This window comes from Phaenicophaeus curvirostris, chromosome 3 (genome assembly GCF_032191515.1).
Source record: "Phaenicophaeus curvirostris isolate KB17595 chromosome 3, BPBGC_Pcur_1.0, whole genome shotgun sequence".
NCBI classification, from domain to species: domain Eukaryota; kingdom Metazoa; phylum Chordata; class Aves; order Cuculiformes; family Cuculidae; genus Phaenicophaeus; species Phaenicophaeus curvirostris.
Genome location: NC_091394.1, coordinates 65,285,347 through 65,303,213, shown reverse-complemented (window position 1 = coordinate 65,303,213; position 17,867 = coordinate 65,285,347). Strand labels below are relative to the sequence as shown.

The 17,867-nt window shown below is 45.3% G+C and overlaps 1 protein-coding gene across 2 annotated transcripts; it reads left to right on the top strand.

Moving 5' to 3' along the window:
* The first annotated feature begins 15,013 nt into the window (after positions 1 to 15,013).
* On the top strand, positions 15,014 to 17,640 carry MSC (musculin). Of its 2 annotated transcripts, XM_069853121.1 has the most exons (3): positions 15,014 to 15,589; positions 16,386 to 16,477; positions 16,630 to 17,640. In XM_069853121.1, exons 1-2 carry the CDS (start codon positions 15,056 to 15,058, stop codon positions 16,470 to 16,472), a joined length of 621 nt encoding a protein of 206 aa, XP_069709222.1. In that variant the 5' UTR covers positions 15,014 to 15,055; the 3' UTR covers positions 16,473 to 16,477; positions 16,630 to 17,640. The 2 variants fall into 2 exon arrangements, with proteins under 2 accessions (XP_069709222.1, XP_069709221.1); XM_069853120.1 differs by having other exon boundaries at positions 16,386 to 17,640.
* The last annotated feature ends 227 nt before the right edge of the window (positions 17,641 to 17,867 follow it).

Below are 17,867 nucleotides of genomic sequence, written 5' to 3'. Positions count from 1 at the left end.
GAAGATATTTATAACCCAAAGAAAAGAGGGAAAGGGAGTGGAGACAGAAGACAACACAGTTCGGGTCCTTTTTACAGCTGAAAGTCTTCAGAGAGTATTCCACTAATTTTTACCCCTGGAAGTGACAGAAATGTGGTTATGCAAGTCACTCCACAAGCCTGGTCCTTCTTTCAAGGAAACTGCATGATTTAATATTGATGCTTTTGATGTTTAATTGTAGTAATAAACCTTTGTTTGCTTCCCATCCCCTGCACCTGTAAATTATGAACAAAGTGCCTATAAATATATGCCTATACTTGTCTACTGTTACCATTCAATTCTTTGGTTAATCCATTGTATTGAGTGGGAATTCTATGAAAGCTAGGATGCCCAAGCAGTTTTTTGATGGCAGGCTCTTCAGAAGGAAAGTGTGCACAGCAGTGTTACCAAAATTAACTGCAGAAGAAGGCAGTATTAGGCACTCTTGTGCCCATAAGCGTCTGACTCTCCCCAAGAAGACAAATTTTCATTTCTAGTAGTACCTCAGTATCAGAGTTTCTTTGCTTCTGGTTTCACTTACACTTGTAATTGCTTCTTGTAAATGAAAATGCAAATGAATCTTATGAAAAAAATCCTGAATAAATAAAAAGGAGCTAAATTAATAGCACTTTGTACCACTGAGCAGCACTTTGTAGTGGTGATTTCTGAAATCTGGTATCTTGCGCTGCACAAGATCCATTCAGCACTCCATGAAAGATCACTACAAAAATCAAATTCAGCAATATGGCATCTCAAGTAATGGCATGTAAAGCTCTTCAACTCTTTTTGTTCCTTGTTTGCTTCTCTCCTGAATTGTCATGGAAGTCTCCTTCATATTTTTAAGAAAGATTTTACTAGGATTGTAGAGGTCTGCAAAGTTACCATGGCCACCCAGATGGCTTTTGCTTAAGGATGAATTAATATTTCTGAAGCTACTTAAAAAATTCCTTTGAATCAGTGAAAACTTTCCTGTAAACATCTTTGATGGAGATCTGACTGCAGGAAAGCAGCAGCAAGAAAAGCATCTACTTTCTGGGTTGTTGGGTTTTTTTTAATTTTGTTCCATGGGATCATCTAGATTTTGGTGCCAGTAGTTTTACAGTAGGTCACAGAATCGTTTCTGCTTCAAGGTCCAGAGCATCCCATAAAATGGGGCAATGCAAAATCAGTGGACTCCATCTTGAAAAGTTGTGGTCAGGGACTTAGTTGGGTCTTGAAATACAAAGCTTTAGCTACTGAAAATTAGAAAACAGCTGGTCTTTGCTTCTTCCTTAAAATAAAGTACTTTTATCTTCATTGGCAGAAGATAATTAACCGCAAAACAGAAAACAAGCCGTATAATTTATCCTGCATGAATGCTAAAGCACTTGGATGTGTGATCCCCTGAACTGCAAAGCTTGACAGTGACAGAAAACCTCCTCCTGCCTGCAGCGAGAGACATGCTGATGGCAATTCTTAATAAAAGGGCAGCCAAGCAGCCTGGGTTTTTCAGAAAATTATGGAGCTTGCCAAATTCACGGAGTGGTAGAAGATGTGCAGAAAAAACTTCTGGCCAGAATGAAGAACAGTAATTACTTGTCCTGTTTCTAGATGAGTCTCTATGAGTGTGCTTATTGCCAGCTCACTTGCATATGAGAAATACAGGTTTGAAAGAGGGTAGCCAGAAAATTTTTTGATTCTGACATCCTCTCACAGCCCATACAGAACAGAGGGAGTATTATAGAACACGTGGTTGATGGTTTCATACAAGAAAAAGGTATTAAATCGATAAATGCATAAAGATTTGTACATAACATAAAAGATCAGCAACAGGAAACTCAGATGTCTTCATTGCAAAGAAAAGCATTGAATTCTCTTCCTGACCTTCTCCATAAGCCCATAAGTTACCTAGACAATGATGTAGAAGTGTTTACTTTTTCTCTTGATCTAATGATCCATATTTAATAACAAAAAAAGAATCCCAAATTTTTCAATGTTTTGTTGATGACACTAAGGTAGTTGTGAAGAAGCCTCAATTACAAGTGTCTTAAGGAGAAGAAAACCAATACATGAAATCCTTGAAATCTGTTCTCTTGAAACAAGTAGTCAGTCAATGGCAACAAAAAGAGTACAATAAAGGAATGCTTGTTAAATTAAAATAAAATTCACTGAAGGCTGCCATCCTGTTTTCAACAGTAAAAAGGAATATTAGTAAATATTTCAGTGATGGAGAGTAAAATCTTCAGTTCGTACAGAAACTTCTTGATTGATACCAGTTAAAATGTCAAAAGGTATTTCACAAATGAAAGCATATGGTCTTTGCATATGTTTTGAGAGCTAAGACATAAACTATGTCTAGGGAAAATATGTTTATAAAACAGCTTATGGAGTAACTTCCTATGATAAACCCATTACAGGAAAATTATCCAAACTCTTGGTGATCCTCAAACTCTGTTCTGTGTCATTGTCTTTGATTGTAGTGTGACTTCCAGGAATTTGCTTGCAGTGCATGGTATCCTCCTTGAAAAGCTGGGGAAATCTAGAAGTGGAGGTAATTATAGTGCCAAGTTAGGCACACAGTGCTGTTGCTTCTTCTTTTCAGATGGTACAAAATGTATGCTGCAAAACTGATGTTAATGCTAAGGGATTATAACCTACAACACAACCAGGTGATGAACCCAGGTCAGCATAGGTTTAAGAAAGGCAGGTCCTGCTTGGCTAGCCTGATCTCCTTCTATGTCAAGATGACCGGCGTGGTGGATGAGTGAAAGGGTGTGAATGGACTTTAGTAAAGACTTTGACACTGTTTCCACAGGATTCTCCTAGAAAAACTGACTGCTTATGGACTGGATGGACAAACACTTTGCTGGGTGAAAAACCGTCTAGAAGGCCAGGCCCAAAAATTTGTGGTGAATGGAGTTAAAATCTAGTTGGTGACTGATCACACGTTATTCCCCGTGGCTCAGAGCTGGGGCCAATTCTGCTTCACATCTTTATCAGTGATGTGGACAAGGGGATTGAGTGCATCCTCTGAAAGTTTAGAGAGAATATCAAACTCGGCAGGAGTGTTGATCTGCTTGAGGGAAGAAAGGGTCTACAGAGGAATCTGGGCAGGCTGGATCGATGGGCTGAGGCCAACAGTGTGGAGTTCAACAAGACCAAGTGTTGAGTCCTGCACTTCAGTCACAACCCCATGCAACACTGCAGGCTTGGGGAAGAGTGACTGAAAAGCCACACGGCGGGAAAGGTCCTGGCAACATTGGTCAACATCCAGCAATGAGCCCCGGTGACCAAGACCAATAGCATCCTGACTTGTATCAGAAATGGTGCAGCCAGTAGGACTAAGAAAGTGATCGCCCCCCAGTACTTAGGACTGATGAGGCCACATCTCAAGTACTGTGTTAAGTTTTGGTCTCCTCACTGACACTGAGGTGCTCGACCATGTCCAGAGAAGGACAATGAAGTATCCGGAGCACGAATCTTATGAGGAGTGGCTGGGGAAACTAGGATTGTTTCATCTGGAGAAAAGGAGGCTGAAGGGAGACCTTATTGCTCTCTACAACAACCTGAAAGGAGGTTCTAGCAAGGTGGATGTTGTTCTCTTTTCCCAGGGAACAAGAGCTAGGACAAGAGAAAATGGCCTCAAATTGTACCATGTGTGGATTAGATGAGGTATTAGGGAAAATTTGTTCACCAAAAGGGTTGCCAAGCATTGGAACAGGCTGCCCAGGGAAGTGGTTGAGTCACCATCCCTGGAAGTATTTATGTGGCGCTTAGAAAAATGGTTTGGAGGCAGATTCAGCAATGTTAGGTCTATGGTTAGACTCAATGATATTAAGGGTCTTTTGCAACCTAAAGGATTCTATGATTCCATGATTCCAAATACTGTCTCAGATCACTATTTGGATGGAGACCTAACTATCAGCTATTAACATTTCTTCTGTCCAGGGCTAGATTTGACAAATATACTGCACCAGATCCACTCAGGCGGAATGCACGTTCATAGTAAATACAGCACACATGACTTAGCATGTTCGGCACTGGTGAGACCGCTCCTCGAATACTGTGTTCGGTTCTGGGCCCCTCACCACAAGAAGGATGTTGAGGCTCTGGAGAGAGTACAGAGAAGAGCAACTAAGCTGGTGAAAGGGCTGGAGAACAGGCCTTATGAGGAGCGGCTGAGAGAGCTGGGGTTGTTTAGCCTGGAGAAGAGGAGGCTGAGGGGTGACCTCATTGCTCTCTACAACTACCTGAAAGGACGTTGTAGAGAGGAGGGTGCTGGCCTCTTCTCCCAAGTGACAGGGGACAGGACAAGAGGGAATGGCCTCAAGCTCCGACAGGGGAGGTTTAGGCTAGACGTTAGGAAAAAATTCTTTACAGAAAGGGTCATTGGGCACTGGAACAGGCTGCCCAGGGAGGTGGTTGAGTCACCTTCCCTGGAGGTGTTTAAGGCACGGGTGGACGAGGTGCTGAGGGATATGGTTTAGTGTTTGGTAGGAACGGTTGGACTCGGTGATCCGGTGGGTCTCTTCCAACCTGGTTATTCTGTGATTCTGTGATTCTGTGAGGTAGTCTGAGTCTTCTATAAGCCTCTTCATCCATCCTTACGCTGCTCTTAAATTATTGAAATTGATTTGCCACCCTATGCGTTTTATTAGGTTTTGCTGCAGAATACCAAGACGATAAAAGTGTACATAGATTCCAAAGTCAACTCATGGAAGGAAAAAAGTATCAGGGTCCATTACATTTAAAGACCAAATGTCTGGCTCAGAAAATTGCTGAAACTTAAATTATTGGCTGTTGAGAGAGTTTACTGAAGAATATCATGGTATACTTGCCTTAACATACACTCTTCTAGACCCTTACTTAGTTTAGCCACTAAAACAGGACCAGAATGAATGGACCTCAGGACTCAATATAATTGTTCTTTCTTCTTAATTTTTGATGTGCTTAAAAAACAATATGGGGAGGCACAGAGCAGGAGAATGTTATCCTGCTCCTGAATAATTTATCCTTCCTGAATTTATCTTGAAAAGGATATTTTGAATGAAGATGAGTACCATGGGTGCTTGGAAAGGGTAGCCAATAGTGTTTTATTCAGAACAGCAATGATTGGGAGAGGAACCAGAAGTATAGAAGTCTTTTTTTTTTTTTTGTAGAACGCGCTTTATTCAAGTTTTGCTGGTCATGATAGAGTTCTAGAGACATAAAGGGAAAGATCTTTCTAATTGTATTTCCTTTCCTGTTCAGACATGATGCCTGTTTCTGACTGAATGTGCCCAAGCTTCAACATCTTAATCATCTAAAGAACACAAAGAAAGAATGTCTGTGTGGTATTTCAGTATGCTGCCTTATGAATGCCTCCCACATTTTGACATTTCATGTAACAAATTCAACAGGTGACATTTTGACCTGTACACTATAATTCTTGCCACTCACTCCTAACTAGCTGAGTTGTGGTACCAAACCCTGAGATGGCTGAAATTAGTTGAGATGAACTGCACCCTAAACAAGGTTTACGCTAATTTATCTACACCTCAAATGCCGCACATAGCTAAGTACAGAGGCACCAGGTATGTGTTCCACATAACTTCTAATTCTGAGGTAAGGAATGGCAGAACATGCCCCCTTGAATCATCCTATCATCCTAAAACAACAGTGATTTACATAAAATCATGTAAAGGATTAGCCTTGGGGATCTTGGACATGACCTTATTCTGCTCACTTCTGCTGGATTTGCACTAGACAGATGGCAACTGTATTTTTAAAATTTTTTTTAGATAGCATAAAACCAAAATGTTATTTACATGTTCTTGAAGTGAAAGATCCCTTTGGATAGTTCTGTTTTAATGTGTATTTCTTCACTGGAAAACTTATCCATCGTTTTCCCAGCTGACTGCTACTAGCGGCAGGAACGCCTAAGAATTGGTTATGATGGTCACCGTCTATCTTCACCTGCATCTTCATTTGGCACCAGCTGAATCTAAGCTTACTAAATCTTTCAGACACTTCTGATAAAAACAATCTGTTGTTTCACTAAAGGCATTAGAGGTTATGTTTGGACCTGCTTTTCAATGTTGCTAATTATGCTGAGAGTGCAGGCGGTGATTTACATTAATATATATATTTATTTCACACTAATACATAATCCATCCAAGTTCTTCTCTTTCGGTCATTATATCCATTTAATAATATTGTGAGATGTTTGAATACTAACAACAATCTCTTTGAGACTACATTAATCTCTGCAGCATTTGCTCTGAGTCCAGTCTCTATTTAGGATGAATGGTTCATGGGATAAGACTGAATCGTGGCACTTCTTTCCGAAGTCATATGAGAAATTCCTATTGCTTCCTTCCAGAGTGAATGAGAGCAAAATGCGGTACTGTTTTCATATGTAATAATCCAGAAGATGGGGTGGGGCAGGTAAGAAATGTGTAAGGGGATTGCCCTGGAAATGTCATCTTGACAAACTGATGTAGAGCTTTCAGGGGCAAACAATTTGCTGTGTCTCCATTAGTATTAGGTTGAAACAGGAAATGAATCAGTTTCAGATAACCTTGTAATTTAACTCAGATGATATTATGATTATCCGTTGAAAGGTTCAGGAAGTTCAGAAACTTAAAGAAAAACACAACTAAAAACTTATAATTACTCTTGTGTGTGAGTCACTTCTTGCAAGACTCCTCTAATTTAATTGTAAGGAAAGTGTTATATTACTGGTTTTACCTGGAAACCACAGGCAAGTGTATATTGATGAGTAAAGCATTATTAGCGACCTTCCGATATCTGAAGGAGGCCTACAAGAAAGCTGGGGAGGGACTGCTTGTAGTGATAGGACTAGGGGTAATGGCTATAAACTGGAGAGGGGCAGACTTAGACCAGACATAAGGAATAATTTCTTCGCAATGAGGATGGTGAGGCACTGGCACAGGTTGCCCAAGGAAGCTGTGGCTGCCCTATCCCTGGCGGTGTTCAAGGCCAAGCTGGATGGGGCCTTGGGCAGCCTGATCCAGTGGGAGGTGTCACTGCCCATGGCAGGGGTGTTGGAACTGGATGATCTTTAAGGTCCCTTCCAACCCAGACTATTCTATGATTCTATGATTCCATGATTCCATCATTCTATGATTATACTCTTGAATAGATACATCAGCTTCATTCCCTTCCATGCAACCAGTCAGTTTAATTTCTGGTGACTGCTTCATTGCTTTGTATAGAATATATGTATGCATTCAGCCTACATGACAGAGACCAAAAAAGATTTAAGAGTTTCCAAAATAGTCATAAAAGCTTTTTGGGAGCATTATTTCCAGACAAGTGGTTTGCATTACCTTCTGCCTTGTCAATCACATTATCATTACCCTTCTCCTTGTCACCTTGCCCCACATGCAGTGGAGCAGTTGAAGTGTATAAAGTGATGTTCTACTTTTGATCCCGTAACATAGAATACACTCCTGATTCAAGAAATCAAAACAGAAGCAAAACTATTTTTGGCAGCCATTAGTTTATGGCATCATAGGATCCTGACATCTCATGGGTCAATGTCAAACCAGCTGCCTTATCGTAAAACAGTGCAATCCCAGCCTCAGAGAGAGGCAAGAGGAGAACTGCACATAATAATCGTCAAGGTAAGTAAAATGTAAATGAGTAGTTTGAAATGGGAGGGCAGGTTGCAGCTGCACTTTTTAAGCCAATTAAGGTGAGCAAGTCAACAAATCTTAAAGTATGCTATGCAGTATCCTACTCCAAGTGTGCATAAGATTGGATAACAAGGCCAGAAAGCCATTATATTGGTTCCTGAAAATCTTTCCTTGTAAGTGGTAAACTAATAGGATAGCAGAAATGCAGTAATTAGAATTGAAAGGAATTTTGCAGTAGCTACTAATTTCATCTTGAAATGGGCTACTTTTGATAAGGCTCTGGGTGCTTTCTGAAGTAATTTTTGTCTTCTTTTTCCTCCAGGGAAAGAGGGATAAAATTAATTATGAGAAGCTTACCATAAGAACATGTATCTCAGTCTGTGCTTGTTTCCAAAGACAGGTGCTATTTAATACATATGCTTTAAATACTGACAGCCATCCAAGTTGCACTAAGTACACCTGTGAGGAAATGTGTGAAGGTCCCTAAATGCAGGTTTCACGTAAGAAAACATCCTGGAGAGAACACCATGATAGTTTCACTCTCAGAGGGACTGTAGAATCCATTACTGTATATTTTTAGTTGCACCAAGAGATCCTTAGAAGTACTCCCTTTTTTCCCCCAGATTCACGCCAAATGCAGTTCTACTTATTTTGGCATGAATATTTCCTATTTTAAACCGGGGTCCACAGGAAAAGACCTAGACATTGTGAATTGGGCTTTCAACTTGTGTCACTGTGTCAGCTCAGTTAAAATTGATGGCTTTGTAATATTTTATGCAAGATCAGGTTAACTAACTGCACTGTTTAATTTTATGTAATAATTCTAAAAATATTCCTGTATGATGTATATACATTTCCTTTAATAGCACGGGTTCAATCTTACCAAGAGCTCTTGTATTGACAGAATAACCATTTTGTTCAGCAAAATGCAGATAAATCCAGACGCACTTTACTTTCCAACTGCTGAGTCAGAGAAATCTACCATGAAAGGAAGAAACAAGCTCTCTCCTGTGATGCTAGTTTACTCTTGTTCACTAGCTATTAACAAAATTCAAATGGTAAAGTAAGGAAAAGTAAAGGACACAAGTCTGACCTCACCTGTGACTGCTATGAACAACAAACACTCAAAGAAAGAAGGTGAAGTTTAAAGGTCTGTAGAGAGTAGAAAGGTACCTCCAATTCCCAGTGTCATTGGTTTAAGAGTTGATATTCTGCTAACAGAGATATTCTGCAGGATTAAGTCACTAGGGGCATGTCTCTTAGCAGTCTGATCATCATTATTTGAAATCTACATAGTTTTTTTCTAAAAATGATGTTTGCTTCTGAATACAGAAATGAAGGACAGAAACTCTCTTCGGTTTGAGTTGTGAATAAGACAGCTGCATCTAAAAAAAGCTAATTTCACTGCCCTTCATGGTAGGGCAGTGGTTCCAGACATCCATTTTCTTTTTCAGGTCCTATTCCTTGTCTTGAGCAATAAATTAAAAAAAAAAAAAGTGGAAATAACATACATAACAATATTTTCTGTGAAAATAACTTGCAGAAGAATTCAGCTTCGGCCATTAAGAATTGTCTGTAAAGAGCATGCCACAAGACGGTGACAGGAAGCAGCCTGGGAGACTCTGGAACATTTTAGCTACTTAAAATGTAAAGCACTACTATGGTAATGAAGTGTTTTCAGATGTTGGAGTACTTTTAGAAGTACTGTGAAAACAAAAATGTTTCTGGTTTAAGATTATGTGGGACATGGAAACAAGCATTCACAGAGTAGGAAAATTGGTGTTAAAACCTCATAGCTGAATTCTTAAACTAAAAATTTAAGCTCTTTTTTTCAAACATAAACCTACCTATATATATCAAGATGTTAGAAGATGTTAGAAGAGATATTAGAAGAACTATGTCTATTACATCTTAAAAATCATTGTCAGGACTGGGTCATCTCTCATACATCTCAGATTCAGAATTAACCCAACAGTGACAGATGCAGTCACTTGTAATTTATCGGTCTAGGTGCATCATAGGTCCACCAATTCTGCCTTCTGGAAAAGTGAATATTATATCTGGATACAGAATATTCTGCGAAGGAGAACAGAGCACAGCCACAGCGATGCTGTTTCTTACATGGGAAAGAGCATCTACCCTGACACAGCCTGAACTTAGTTAAGGGCCTGAGCACTGTTGAGGTAAGGTGTTGCAAGATGCTGGTCTTCCTGGTGTTCTGGAGGCTGCCTAAGTGCCTTCCATATATAATTTATTTCCTTGAGGAAGCAAGGAATGATTTCACCAGAAAACGTAAGGCTGCCGTGACTGCAGCCTGCAGGTATTACGTGTCTTTTGCACCCTACGCTCAATGCAGCTAGCGATGCGGTGCCAGAGTGCCAGAGTTTCCTTTGACTCTGAACAACTCTGGGCAGCAGTTTTCCCCGAGCTGAGCACGAAGTTGTCTCACGGGCTGTACGCCCCTGGCTGAGAGCCCCACTGATTTCACTAGCAGTTCCTCCTCCGTCTGCTCTGCTGCAGCCCAGCCAAAGACTCTGTGTGTGTGTGTGAGCACTTAAGTATAATGAAGCGCTGTAGTGGTGTTATCTCTCCCCATCTCTTCCGTCTTGCTCTGGTGGGCTTCCCTCTCAGAGTGAAACACAAGGAGGAGACCTACACAGGGTTTCCTCTTGCCTGATGTTTGCTTGTTATTCCAGCTAATTTGCTTTAAGGAAGAAATAAACTGCACTTTCAACAACACCATTAAGTGTAGTCCTTTTATGTCAATAGCATATATCCAGGCGTTACTGAAAAATTAGGAATTACTGAAAAAGATTTGTTTCTTTTCTTTTTTCTTCTTTTGTTTTTTTAATTAAAAGAAAGAAATTCACATTTCTCCCTCCTCATCTCCCCACTCGGGCTGATTGACAAAGTGAGCAGAATCCGTGTTCTCACACCAGCGGGTATCTATTACATGGGAACTTTCTTCTGGCGCCAGGAGGTATTTAGAGAGTTTGCCTGCCTATTCCACAGGGGAAAGAAACCCTGCTGAAAGTTGGGGATACCTGAGCAAAACCCACTGCTGGCCACATTCCAGGGAAAAGGGCGATCCTTTGCAGTTAACAACATCTCGCTGTCGCTATTGCAGTGGAAATGCCAAGGAGAACGTGGTTCGGGGGAGTAAATAAGGGGGAGCGATTTCTTTCCCTGGTGAAGATGCTTCCGCCTTGCGCTGCGGGGCGGGATTCCCTTTGGGATCGAAAGACAAACCTGTAGGTTTTTTTTTTTGTTTGTTTGAAAAGCTTGCTCCCACTTAGACTCGGAGCTGCTGAGCGAGGAGACCGGAGCGTCCCCGCAGCCCGGGCGGTACAAACAGCCCCGCAGCCCCCGCACGGCACCCCGGGGGCTCGCCCCAGTCCCGGCGAAGCGGGTGCCTTTTCCTCCGGGAGCCCCGGCTGAGCCTCCCCCGTTCATTTCCATTAACTGCTGGGGCTGGCAGCTCCTGCATCCCCCCGAGATGCTTTCAGGATCTACCCCTCCCAGCCCGAGGGGAGCCGGGCTAGCTCACACCGAGCACCCTCAGCGAGGTGTCTCCCAGGGCACGGAGACGCTGTCGCCTTAGGAAGCATCTTTTAGCGGCTCCTCGACCAGAGCCAGACCTCTGGCTACGGACTGGGCACAGGAGGCACGGGAACTCCTGGTACACGCGCTTTTAGCGGAGGCGAGGCTGGTGGGGGAATGAGGGTCCCCGCACACTGGGTGTCTTCACCGGGGGATCTGGCCCATACGGCAGCGTATTTGCTCTAGCTGGCACTTAAAGGCTATAATTCATCCACCTGCTCTCCCTACTAGACCAGCCTCGTCAAACATCCCTTCGCGGCAGGAGCCCCGCACGCCTTCCACACAGGGTGGGTGTCAGCTGTAGATGTTTGTGAAGAGATCGGGACTGAGACGTTTGCCAGACGCTGTTCTCCTCCCCTCCTGCTTTTCTCACCACCGCGAGAAAACGAATAAAAACGCCCTTCTTACGCTGGGGTCTTTCCGAAAAAGTGTAAGTGTAAGGTCGGGGCGAAGTGACTCGGTAACACTGCTGGGTTCGAGGAAAGGACACATGCCAAAGGAAAGCCTTATTTAAAGCTCTTCATCGAGAACACATCATCTCCCTCCTCCACCCCGCTTTGTCGCTGCCAACACCCCAGAGGATGAAGGAGAAAGACAGGGGGCTTTTAGCAGTTCCCCCTCCTGTCCTCGGAGATAACCTGCGTTTTACAGCCTTGGCCTCTGGCTATTTTTTTTTCCTCTTTCGCTTTTTGTTATAATTTATTCTGTAACTTTAGGAAGGAAATAAAAGGGTTATACCCGCTTTGCCTCATCCCTGCTACCAGCCGGGCTGTTCTCGGCGGCTCCCAGGCACCGGGCAGCCCGACCTGGTGGGGATGCTCCCCGTCCCTCCACTCTGCACCCCCGGGAGCAGCGTGGAACACTCTGCTCTGCCGCAGAGATCAAGGAAAAACATGGTTTTAGCGGACTCCTCTTTCCTCGGGGTTGGTTGGTTAAATTTATTTACCAAACTGCCTCCTGCAAAAGTGTGAGGAAAGATACTCCCTTCCCAGTGCGCCTCCCCAAGTCAGGGATCTCCCCTCAGCAGAGCAAAGCTGCTTTTTGGGGCCTCGGGCAGAGCTCCCTGCGGAAGGCCCTTTCTGTAGCTTCTTGCCACGCAGGATCTGTTTTAGCTGGTGCTCCTTTCCCTCCACACACACGCTGGGTTCTGCAAAGCCAGGCTGCCCTGGCGGGTATGTGGAGATGGACTCTGAAACAGGGGAGGGATGCTGGCCTCGGAGGTGAACTTTTAATGGGGAAAAGGAAAAGGGTCTGTACGTGGTAACGGGTGTTATACCAGTGACTTCTTCGCTGCTCAGCACGAAAGAGCATAAAAAATTCAAACTCCTGACAAATGGAAGCATGATGTAATGCCCTCGTCTCATCAAAGACTTTATCCTGAAAATGATATCTTGGTCAGTGTCGCAGAAATTTGGTGGATCTGAGAGGAGTCAGTCCTCGTTGGGTGTAAATCCGAACCCCTGAGACTCACTCCTTGATTTACTCCTTCACATTTCCCAGTTCCTGTACTAATCAAGAAACGGGCAAAGACGATCTGAGAATGTGACTATTCCCTCCCCGCCTCCAACCCCTTCATTAAAGAGGACAGTCTCCATTATGGGTTGCCTTTAATCCGCCGAGGCAGAGGTAGGCGCGAGAGATTTGCCATTGTGGCTTTTAGAGTAGGTACCATGTTCTTCTTTGTTTAAAGAAATTCAGCACTTTTTCCCATTAATCTTTAGCAAGGAAAGCGTTCAGCCTGCACCTGTATAAACAACCCAGATTTGGGGGGGTAGGGGGTGGGAAGTAAACCTATATCTCTTCCCCTGCACTATCTTTAAATATATATATATATATTTACGTGTGGGCAATGTAGGCTAACCGGGGACGCAGACAGAGCAACCCTGAAGTCCAGTGTGCTCCCCTTTCACCGTACAGCGTGTGGGACCCAGCCAGAGCATCGTAGTGTCAAACCAAGTTCAAGAGATCCAGTTGCAAGATCAGCTGCCTGTTTCGGTGGTTCAAGAAATGTCAAGTTTCACTTGGAAAGGTTGCTGTTAAACCCGACTCTGATGTGGTTCTAGCCCCAGCGGGTGAAACCGAGGTTTATTCAGCACTGACTGGCCCTCAATGAGACCACAGGGTTGGCTGGGAGTGAAGTGCAAAGCGCTGGGCGAAAAGGCAGCAGACGGTGCCAGGAAAGTTGTGCGGCACCAACCGGGAAGGTTCCACTCGGCCAGGAGGGAAATGGAAGGGAAAAACCAGGAGCAAAGATTGTGGGACAAGATCTTTCCACCTGCTGTAGTCATTAGATTCTTTTCTGTGAACTGAACATTTATTCTGGTTAACCATATCCAGACAGGGCCGTCAAGGCCAGTGAAGAACTAAGTGTTAGTTACTCATCTTGGAAAGAAGAGATATTTTGGAGTGTGGGAGGGGTACAAACTGTTGGTTGTTGGTTTGTTGGCTTTTTTTTTTAATTTTTTACCCCTGTTGAATTTGAGTATCAGTGTTCTGGTGCCGGGTCCCCCACTCTCCCGTGGACTCTACAAAAGCTGTAGCACGGAATTTGCTTAAGAAAAAAAAAAAAAACCACACCAAAACCAAAACAAACAAAAACCAAAACCCGCCAACAGCTCGAAAAGCTGTCTCGTTTAATTTTCTCCGTGAAACAGAGCTGCATGCAGCCCAGGTAATCGGCTTTTAATTAATTGCTCTGAGGAAGGAAAAGCCCTTGCACACGTTATATTCCTTTGATACTTTCTGTAGCTTCACCCCAAGCTACTGACACCATCAAAATACAAGTCACACACTCCCGGTGGCTTTTTTCATCTCTCCCTACAAACCTCTCCCCCGGCCCTGCCTGCCGAGTCTCCGGCTGCCCCCGCCCGCCCCGGGACCGCCCCGGGAAGCGGGTGAACAGGGTTTATCCCGCGGGGAAAGGCAGCCTGAGAGAGTGGGGTTCTTCTGGGAAAGAGAAGGCTCCGAGGAGACCTTATAACGATCTTCCAATACCTGAGGGGAGCCTACAAGAAAGCTGTGGAGGGACTGTTTACAAAGGCTTGTAGTGATAGCATTAGGGGCAATGGGTATAAACTGGAGAGGGGCAGATTTAAGCTAGCTATAAGGAGGAAATTCTTCACTATGAGAGTGATGAGGCTGTGGCACAGGTTGCCCAGAGAAGCTGTGGCTGCCCCATCCCTGGAGGTGTTCAAGGCCAGGTTGGATGGGGCCTTGGGCAGCCCGGTCTGGTGGGAGGTGTCCCTGCCCATGGCAGGGGGGTTGGAACTGGATGATCTTTAAGGTCCCTTCCAACCCAAACTATTCCGTGATTCTATGACTCTATGAAATTCCCCTGGCCTCGAAGAAGAGCCAAGAGGGGGAGCGAATGGAGGCGCGTTGGGGTCGCGCTGAGCCGTCGCCTTGAGCCCGGGCGCCGTGCCCCCTCCCCGCAAACGCCCTTGCGGGGGCAGCCCTGGGGGTATTTTCCGTCCTCGGGGCGCGGAGAGGGGTCCGTCCCGGAGGAAAGCGCTGATTCTCCCGGCGGCGTCGCTCCCAAGGGCGCACAGACTCCCGGATCCCCCCGCGCTCTCCCCGCTCCGCGGGGCTGACTTGGCGCACCGGAGCGCGGAGCAGCGCGCAGCGGCGCCGCCCCCGGCGCGGGGCTCGCCCGGGTCCTACCCCTCCTCCCTCCCCTCCGGCAGATGGTTCGCTCCGCGGACACCCGATATATAGCGCTGTCAAGGGGCGCGTCCCCCCGCCGCGGCCCCCCCACCCCCGGCCCGTCCCCGCCGGTCCTGCCTCGCCGCCCGCCTCCCCGCCTCCCTCCCGGGGCGGCGATGCCCGCGGGCTCCGGGAGCGAGGCGGAGGAGCTGCCCGGGATGGACCTGCGGGCGCTGCAGCTGGAATACCCGCCCGCGGCCGCCAAGCGCCGGCCCCGCGGCCGGCTCTACCCGTCGGGGGACAACTCCTCGGCGGCGGAGGAGGAGGACGAGGAGGAGGAGGAGGAAGAGGAGGAGGAGGAGGAGGACGGCGAGGGCAGCTGCGCGGCGGGGCCGGCGGGCGGCGGCTGCAAGAGGAAGCGGGCGCGGGGCGGCGGCCCCGGGGGCAAGAAGGCGGCGTCGGGGCCGCGGGGGCCGCCGGCCGAGGGGAAGCAGTCGCAGCGCAACGCGGCCAACGCGCGGGAGCGGGCGCGGATGCGGGTGCTGAGCAAGGCGTTCTCCCGGCTGAAGACGAGCCTGCCCTGGGTGCCGCCCGACACCAAGCTCTCCAAGCTGGACACCCTGCGCCTGGCGTCCAGCTACATCGCCCACCTCCGGCAGCTCCTGCAGGAGGATCGCTACGAGAACGGCTACGTCCACCCCGTCAACCTGGTACGGGGCGGCGCGGGGCGGCTGCGGGACGCGCGGCCGGGGGCTCCCGCTCCGAGACAGCGGGGAACCCCGGGACAGCGGGGAACCCCGGGACAGCGGGGAACCCCGGGACAGCGGGAAGGGCTGCCGGCTCTCGAGCCGGTCCCGCCGTCGGAGAAGCCTCTTGCTGGCCCCCGCCGCTCCGTAAATCGCCAGCGATCCCACCCCCGCAGCGGGCGAGGTTTAGCTTACGGTGATGGCGGGTGTGTCTGTGCTGGGGAGTCGGAGTAGGGGACCCTAAAGAAACGAATTCCTGGGGCGTTAGGCGAGCTGAATGTCCGAAAAAGGAGTAACGCTCTCCGCGGGCTGCCTTGGAGCACGGGCGAGCCCTCATTAGTTCATCGGTACAAAACTACACGCCTGATGCGTGCCACAGGGATCAAAGAAGTTGCTTATGTAGTGCAGAGTGTTTGCTTTTGTATAATCTATATGGTTTTATTGATAAAATTATGCAAATAGTTGCAAAGCAAGGGAAGTGATGCCATTTTTGCTAAAAACTATTTGTTGCTGACCATTGCAGCGCTGTGGTGGAGCATTTGCTTATAATGACAAACGTAATGAAAATATTTGTTAGGGTAACTCAGCCCTCTCTGTGCTTCCCATAGCGACTAAAACATGATGACGTGTTTTCAAATGAACCGGAGTTAGACATCTATCAGTAATAAAGCTCCAGTTTCACAGTTGCATAGCAGGTTAAACTCTTTTTTAATATGAAATACCTTCCCCCCCCCCCCCCTTTTTTTTTTGTTGCTTACAGACTTGGCCATTTGTGGTTTCAGGAAGACCTGACTCGGACACCAAAGAAGTTTCTACTGCCAGCAGATTATGTGGAACTACCGCATAGTCAAAGTAAATTGGTTTGGTTTGTTGTTGTTGATCTGTTTTTTATGGGTGGGATATTTTTGGGGGCTGTGATTTATAAGCTCAAGACTAGAAGATGGGGGCAAACCCCCATCTCTGATCGTGTTGAATCTGTGTCCCTTGTCATTCTTTTTCCTTAGAACTCTGAGGGAAGTTCATTTAAAGCAGTAGAGAAGGGAGGCGATGGAAATTAGAATTTTTATGAACCGACTGCAGCGAATGAAGTCTGAAACTTGGAAAGGCCCTTCTTTGGCTTCATCGTTCTTCCCACTGCCTGAGGACTGGTTGTTATGAGGTTTTTAAACTAATGGAAGAGGAATATAATGATATAGAATTAACAGCATGGACCAAAATACAACTTTACAAACTAACCCCAAACAGTGTTATTTGTACTTTAAAGCAAAGCAGTATTTTAGAGTAGCTTTGAAACTCAAATAGATTTATAATATATTTTGATGGCTTTTGTATTCATGGATCTGGTTTGCTGCAACTCTGCAATAAGTCTAGTCATACTTTTTTATTTGTCCTTTTAACCGAAGTTTTCTTAAAGACATGTTAGTGGCTACATTCTATATTTAAGCTACCATTCATTGGAATTAAACTAATTCCTTTGGTTTTGTTTCGAAGTGCCACATTTAATAATGAGGGACTGTCCCCAGAAATGAGGCAGAGTTTCCGTGCCTTAATCTGGGAGGGAGTTCTGCATACTGTAAAGGCAGGGGGCATGTGTTGTAAAAAACAAATTTGTATGATGCTGCAAAAGAACAGCAATTCACAGTGTCTTAAACACTTTTCCTGTACTGTCATGCTCATCTTTAAAAAGTTAACCCTTAAATGTGTTATAGTGACATTTCTTTACTGACTCAAATGCTGTAATAAAAGAGGATGCCATCAAATAAGTTGCAAATGTAAATAACTCTATTTTTTTATAAATGACATTAAAAGCTCGGTTACAATGACTCACTGGTACTGTGATAGTGTGTGTGGCTGCATCAATGTGGGAATGTCTTTGTAATACATGTTCTTGAAACCTGCTTTTGTAAGCACAGTTCTCTTCTTCATCTCTTAAGAGCGGATACATCTACAGCAACAGTCAGATAAGAACAGTTTCACCCCAAGCAATTCATTAGAGGGTAAGGTGCTATACCAATCAGCAGGAAAAAAAGACATTTTAACAACTTACAGAATTCACTGCCATAATATTTTCTGTGAATCAAGAAAATAAATAAATGCAAATTAAGAAATTGATGCCAGCAGTTTGTTCTGCTTCATAGTGTGAAAGATAGAGTAACAGTGCCTTTTGCTGTTCTTTGTGATTTTACATTTCCGTCTGTAGTCTGTTTTGCTTTTATTGTATTTGCGCAATGGGAAATTCAGC